The 7,528-nt window shown below is 39.6% G+C and overlaps 2 protein-coding genes across 3 annotated transcripts in view; both read left to right on the top strand.

The window, feature by feature from the left end:
• fam221a (family with sequence similarity 221 member A) overlaps positions 1-2,091 on the top strand; it is a 15,283-nt gene extending 13,192 nt beyond the window's left edge. The window contains exon 7 of one of the 2 annotated variants that reach the window (XR_001427447.1): positions 1,658-2,091. Coding sequence is in view for 1 of the 2 variants with exons in the window: in XM_015052669.1 (XP_014908155.1) it covers positions 1,658-1,710 (53 nt within the window). In the remaining variant the exon portion in view is untranslated. The remainder of the gene's footprint in view (positions 1-1,657) is intronic. The other variant, XM_015052669.1, reaches the window with a different exon arrangement.
• Positions 2,092-3,280: 1,189 nt separating this feature from the next.
• On the top strand, positions 3,281-5,456 carry npy (neuropeptide Y). The gene is made up of 4 exons (XM_015052673.1): positions 3,281-3,390; positions 3,608-3,795; positions 4,978-5,067; positions 5,151-5,456. The coding sequence occupies exons 2-4, from the start codon at positions 3,608-3,610 to the stop codon at positions 5,170-5,172; spliced, it is 300 nt and encodes a 99-aa protein (XP_014908159.1). The 5' UTR covers positions 3,281-3,390; the 3' UTR covers positions 5,173-5,456.
• Positions 5,457-7,528: the final 2,072 nt, after the last annotated feature.

The raw sequence follows: 7,528 nt of genomic DNA, 5'->3' as shown, positions 1-7,528 counted from the left end.
TTTTTTTTTTTTTTTTTTTTTTTTTTTTTTTTTTTTTTAGTTTTTTTTTTTTGTTTTAATTCTCCAGCAGACTTCCTCTGAGAATTTCATCTTGTTCAGAGTTTGCTTCAATAATTGAACATGTTGTACTGTAAATTTTTGATGGGTAGCATGCTAACAGAGTTTTGTGTCTTGGTAAAATTCAGCAGTTGGCCCCATTATTGTCTAGGTCACAGTCTAACATTTATGTGTTAAATTCCTTTTCTTTTTTTTTTCATTGATCATACATAATACTCTAATCAGACAAACAAGATTTTGGGTTTTCATCAGCTAGTAAGCCATAATCAGTCACAATGAGCAGAATTACACACGTGAACTATTAACTTGGTGTCTAATGAACGTACACACATTTCCCTGTTTGTTCTAAATTACTGAAATTAACTTTTTAATGCTTTTCTAATTTGCTGAGATGCACTTAGAATATATTTTGTTTCAAGAAAGTGTTTGATTTCATTATTACATCAATTAAACAGCATATGGTAGCATGAGGGGAAAAAAAATCCTTCACTGTTTTGGTTTCAGTCATGCAATAAACTAATTAGACCCCTTCACCTCTTCAGTGTAGCAATTACTACTGCACATCGATCTGGTAAAGATTAAAAGGCCATTTGTAATGCGACATTCTACTCTGAGGACAGCGATTCACAAGTGGGACGGCGGATTCAGAAAAGATCAAACTAGAGAAGTTTAACCAAAAAACACAACATGCCGCAGACACCCAAAAAGCTTGTTGTGGTACAAACAAGCTGGTTGGGTGGTTGGCAATTGTTACGCACTGCACGATGTACACCAAGCAATTTCATAGTGAAATCTGATGACATCTGTCCACAACAGCTCAAATATTTGACAGTTATTGTCAACCACAAATCTACCTGAAACAGAAAACAGTCAGGGCGCTGCTATGACTCAGTCAAAGTCCGGATCTTAGCCCGATCGCAGTGCTGGAGTGGAGCCCGAGGTGTGCAGAAACAAATAACGTCAAACCTCAAGGAACTCCAGATCACCTCAACAGTGTCAGAGAACGACGAAGGCATAAAGAAAAACACCACTTCAGGTCATGCTACTAAATGCGCTTTCTTTTTTCATGGCCATTTTGACTGGCATGTAATCTTTCTTTTCTTTTTCTTTTTGTTGCTCAAACCAGTTCCACTGCCTCTCTATGTTAGCCACTGTATTGCTTCCTTCAAACTGGAAGAGCCCTGTGACATGAAGGTGTGTGTCTTACATGACAGTGATTTACTTTGTTCTCAGGGAGTTAGTGTGTGTGTGTGTATGTGTGTTGACTGATCCACTGTGTGACAGACGCATTTTGTTCAGGGTTCATCAAACTGAGCTCCGTTGGGGGCTTTACATCTCAGGCCTACACAAGCTGTCACAGTAAACACTGGATCGTTTGGTGTAATTCTGTCGCCAGCATTAGGGAACATTTCACGCTAAATCTCTGTATTTCTGAATTCGTACTGTCCTAAGATGGACGCTATCACATTTTATCACATGGCAACGTCAAAGCATTTCATTAAATGACATGGCTAGTATGCAACAGATCAAACACAAAAAGGTCAATTAAATAATGGCAAAAGGTCAAACATATTCGTACTGTTTCTATTATCTGCTCTAGTTCCACGGAGGTCCACCTCGTTGATGTCAGACGTGTCCAAACCTGCCTCTTGATGATCAGTAACTTGAAGAACACTCACAGTAGCTCTGAGAAAGGATCACGGAAAACCAAAAGTCAGGGGAGGTCTGCAAAAGCATTTCCAATCCACTGAAAATCTATGGAGCTCTGTGAAATTTACAGTTCAGAAATGCAAGGAGTAGAACACCAGACTCAATCTGTCTACCTCGAAAGCACAACTTCTTAAAGTTTCCGGTATGACCGAAAACTCCTTGAATACAGGGACTTCTGTTTTAACTCGTTTGCCTTAAGAGTAGTTGAGCTGTGGATGTAGAGGGCACGCATTTGGTCACCTCTGTCTGAAACCCTGGAACTAAAAAAAAAAAAAAAAAGTCTACATAAAAGCCTCCTGGAGATGAATTTCTCCATCAAAGCTCTCTGATCTTTCAGCGTTTTTTTTTTTTGTCCACCATGTTTACACATCTGCTTCAATCACCGTGTCAGCCATCCACGTATATAGGCTCACGCCGCTTCCCTCCTGAATGACGATGTACCTGTTGAAGAGAGTCTTCAAGGACGCATGTGTCTCCTGAAGAGGAGTGAATCTACTAATTCCTTTCCAGTCAGTCGTGACTCCGCCGCTCCGCGGTTCTCTCGCTTGTGTCACACTCCTCATCTCCCTCTTTGCATCCTGTGCCATACAAAAAAAAGCACTCAACACATCCTCTGAGGGAGTTAGAAAGCAGCGGTGCCGAAGAATGATGATTTTTGACAGATTACACGGCTGCAAGCTGCCAGCACAAAAGGATTATGAATGGGAGGTAAATGAAGCTCTTGGTGATACAGACTCACTGCGAACTGCTATTTGGGTTTTCTTATTAAGTGGGCCTCTAGGAGATCGGGCTCCTCGTCGACGCGCCTCCGCGTTCACATTTGTGCCTTTTGTTCACCTCGAGAGCCACAGTCTCTCTCTTTCTTCGTGTGATGCAATGTGCCGCAGAATGAAATTAATGCCCTAATTCAGCCCCGTACATGTGAGCCAGTTTGAGATCTTTTTGTCCGGCGCCACCCAAGGCGTCTTTCTGGTGACGATGGGCCAAGTGGAGTAGCTCCATTTGAACTGGGCCCAAAGTGAATGCGTCGCCGGCATTCTTTTGCGACTTTTGATTTGAGGATTGATCTTGTTTTGAAAAATAATCTTGATTGTGAAATAATTTATGACTCGCTTCCTCCATGAAGGAACTTCAATAAGCTTCAAAACATCAGATTCTGCGTGTGTTTAGTTCAGCTTCTCGTGCACACACGGAAAATAACTTAAGATTTCATCCCCCCCGCTAAGTTATATTCATTTATATAATTCAATATAAGTAATGTAGAAAAGTTGCTTTTTTACGCCTGCATATCAGCATCTACCTTGAAAAGCTCCTTTTCTCATAGGAAACAACGTTTGTTATCTTACTCTATTTTTAGTTTGCTTTTTCGTTATATTAATACACACTACACACACACCTTAATTAGAGCATCAGCAGTGACGTTCACATGAAGGAAGGCAAAGACCCGTGCCAAACAGAGTGAAGCGTTGACGCTTTTTTTTTCTTCTTTTTTTTTTTCTTTTTTTTTCTGGCGCGCGTCTGGCGAGCACTGATATAAACCCCATGGCGCGCAACGAGCGCGCAGAGGAGCAGAGGAGAATCAACAGGACGACGCGCAAACCTCACTGAGACCTTCTGAAAAATGTAAGTCCTTTGAATTTTTCACATTATCTTCCGTCAAAGTTTGGCTGAGCCCCCCCCCCCCCCCTTTTTTTTTTTTGCGGCATGTTTTTAAACATATGCGTTCCTTTATTTGGTAATATCTCCAAGCCTACAGCTCGGAGCGTTAAGACAAAGTGCAGAAGAGTAGTCATGTACAGAAGAAGTCAGGTATGGACTGGTTCTGTCTTCTCTGCGACAGATGCATCCCAACTTGGTGAGCTGGCTGGGGACGCTGGGGTTCCTGCTGTGGGCGCTGGTCTGCCTGGGCGCCTTGACGCAGGGGTACCCGTTGAAACCGGAGAACCCCGGGGAGGACGCTCCGGCGGAGGAGTTGGCCAAGTATTACTCAGCCCTGAGACACTACATCAACCTCATCACAAGACAGAGGTGAACAAATCAAAAACGATAGACTGGAATAGTATAAAAAACTAGTTTCAAGGTGGCAAACTCAAAATGATACAGGCAAAATTTTTGTTAATTACTTTGCACAAAAAAATCAGTGCAGAAACAAATAAACTATCTATCTATCTATCTATCTATCTATCTATCTATCTATCTATCTATCTATCTATCTATCTATCTATCTATCTATCTATCTATCTATCTATCTATCTGTCTGTCTGTCTGTCTGTCTGTCTGTCTGTCTGTCTGTCTGTCTGTCTGTCTGTCTGTCTGTCTGTCTGTCTAGAAATTACTTAGGTGATTAATCAATTAATTCAATTAAGCAATTATTAAATTTGACTTTGCACAAAACTCAGGAGGAAAACAGAATAAAGCAAAACATTTCTTTACAAAACTTGTTGAAAATTCTGTTTCAATTAAAACAAACAAACAAACAAACAAAAAAAACAAAACAAAATATAATACAGCCACTGCAGTGTTAGTTGCTATGTCATAGGTAGTAATGTGCTATGTTGGTTTGTTTCAAATATAACATCCAATGTTAAATTGGATGTATTCAATTTAACATAATAGAACCTGAATAGAAAACAATATTTTTTCTTCTTTTCATTTTATAAATCCTTTATAGCACGAGTTGTCATAAGACCAACCAAATCTATATTTCTTTCTATATAGTTAATTCATTTTCATTTGGAGTAGAACTGAATAGATTCCCCCCGCCCCCCATTTCTATTCTATTCTATTTTCTACCACCTGTTGGTAAAAAGAAAAAAAAAAACAAAGAAGAAGAATTCCTATCACTGCCAGGACTTTTCCGTCAAGTCCCCCACGGCTTTCCGCTTTGTTCTGAATGTCGGGGATTTGGTAAGCTTCTGCAGGCAGCGAGCCTCTCCAGGATACCTGCGGTCCTGATATGACTTATCATCAAAAGCACAGAAAGGGAATGTGTAACCTCCCGTTGATGCAGCCCGTGTCTCTGTTTCCCGAGATTAAGGCCTGACCGTGCTCGGTGGACACTGAGCTTATAATTAGACATCGATTACACTAAAGAGAGTTTTTCTTTGTACCTCTTCAGTAAAAGAAATTATATATATATGACTGCAATTACTGACAATGTTGATGCCGAGTCCGTTTGGATTCTGAAACCATCATTCTCGTGTGCTTCAGGTATGGAAAGAGGTCCAGTCCTGAGATTCTGGACACACTGGTCTCAGAGCTGCTGCTGAAGGAGAGCAGAGACACACTCCCACAGTCAAGGCATGTATGGACTTCGGTGAGACTCCGCTCTCCGTAGGCGTGACGGGAAGCTGATCTTTCTCTTTCGCCTTTTCTCTCCCCAGATACGACCCGTCGTTGTGGTGATGGGCGTCCACCTCGGTCACCTCTGATGTCTACACGTCTGTCGGTTCACGCCGCCCTGCACCGCCCGATAACCGCTCTGTCTCTGTACCCGTTTGCCTGTCTGAACGGCCACATAGCTTATCTCACTCTCTCTGCGTGCATAAGCTACAATGAACACAGCTTACAGTACATGGAACTGTAAAGTAGCTAAATCGTCTGGGAACCCCAATAAGACCTGGAGGAGGTGGCGTGTTGACTGTATTGTATATTTGTGCTATTAAACAATTACTGTTTGAACAAAAGCATTTTGGCATCTATTTGATGAGGAACTCGCATGCATAAGTTACTAAATGTTCAGTTCAGTGATTCGTTTGTGTAATTGCAGAATTGTGTAGCGTGTCATAGAAAACTGGTAGCCTCCGTCTAGCCTCCTCAGTTTTTTGCTGTTTTGTCATACTTAAATGTTTCAGACAAAGTTAATCTGAGTAAATACAAAACACAATTCTCAGATGATTTTTTTCCCCCCTTGATTAAGGGAAAAAAGTTAAGCAAACCAACCCGTCCCTTTATGTCTAAAATTCCCCCTCTTCATGGAAACGGCTGGCGTCAAACGTTTGGAATAACTAGCAGTCTTTTACGTCGCTGTGGAGGGAATGTTCCAGTTAGGCAATGTTGAATGATCTTTGAGGATCTAATTTAAGGTCATGCCATAACATCTAAATTACATTTAAATGCAGACTTTGACTAGACCTCCTTACCTTACCTTTGTTTTTCCTAACATGTTGCTATTTGACAGATTTTAGCTTATCATCGTGAAATGTCTGGTAGGATAAATTTAGCTAATTTCTTGGTACAGTCAGCCAGTTATCAGGTCTGGGTGTTGCTAATGAAACTGAATCACAAAAATGTGGTCAACTGAAGTTAAGTCGTAATGTTTCAAGAGGGTAGATTACTTTTTTTTTTTTTTTTACATACGTTTTAGATTTGTTTTCTTATCTTCATGAATGAAATCATAATTTTAAGACCATTGTATTTACTCAGTCTATTTTTGTCTGATATTGAATTTTTTTTCTTCATGATCTCAAAAGTCTATCAAAGAGGCATAGACAGAAGAACTCTGTAAAAAAGCAAATTTCTTTTTCCTGGCGTCTTATTTAAGAAGCGTAGTAAAAATTCAAAGGAGATGTGATTTGACTTAAATAAAATAAAACGAAAAACAGCGGAAAAAAAAGGAACAATTTAACCATACAGGTATGCAGAATTTTAAAAACTACTCAGTTATCACAAATACAACTCAAGTAAGAAGCAAAATCTTTCCTTGACCTTTCATGAATAAATGAATCTATAACTAAGTTATTCTAAAGGAAATATTTAATCCTAAAACTCCATACAAAAGATCTACAATACATACAAACATATACAGTTAGTGTGCCATGTGTCGCTTTTCTCTTGTAAAATTATTTGAACTTTCTGGTAGGGTTAGATTATTACTCATCCCAACGCACTCCTTAGTTTCTTGAGCTCAAGTCTGAACCTGTGCAGCCACACCTTGCCTTTTACTCAAAATCATCTAGCTAGCCCCGCCGTATACACCAAAAACCAGCTAAATACCGGCTGGAAATCAAAAATAAATAAATAAATAAATAAATAAATAAATAAATAAATAAATAAATAAATATGTTGTAGAAATCATCGAGCAATTCTCCTTTGCAGCTAATGGCGTCCTCTTGTGGCCTGAAGGGTAAGTGCCTAACATTGGCAAAACATTTATTTTTCCAGTGAAAACTTGTGGCTATTGCTATCCAGCATGACATTGCAGTTAAAGGTGCAAACAGCAGTCTGAAACACAAATACTCGAGGGATAACCTGAAAAAATGAACTGGTGCATCATTTCACCGCAAGCATCAGAGACGTTTATCAAAATTCGCTAAGATAACAATGACTCTGACTACTTGAAAGTCTCGTTAGACTTCTTTCTACAATCCCTTTAACCACCGGCAGCACAGTTTATTCTAAGGTCATTAAATCTAATGGAAGAGATGTCAAACTTAACCATCATTACTTTTAAAGAAGTAACACGGTTTCACAATAAAATGACTCTGAACAAAATTCTGTTTTTACCACAGAAACACTATTACCACCACGTTTAATGGGTCATGTGCGGTACGGTCGCCCAAAAGGTTTGGTTTTGTTCCTGAGCCTCTCCTCCACTTGCTTTGTTGATTGTATTGCATTCTTTGTCTGTATTAAAATCCCAATAAAGCACTTTGTAGATGACTGCAAACTGTGAATAGGTACCAATACATAAGATCGACGGTGTAAAGAGGAAGTATTGTGTTTTTGAAATTATTGTTTGCTTCCTCATTTTTCTGTTCGG

This window comes from Poecilia latipinna, unplaced genomic scaffold, assembly GCF_001443285.1.
Source record: "Poecilia latipinna isolate Pla-1442-1.1 unplaced genomic scaffold, P_latipinna-1.0 Scaffold1125, whole genome shotgun sequence".
Lineage (NCBI taxonomy): Eukaryota > Metazoa > Chordata > Actinopteri > Cyprinodontiformes > Poeciliidae > Poecilia > Poecilia latipinna.
This window is presented reverse-complemented; position numbering and strand designations above follow the sequence as displayed.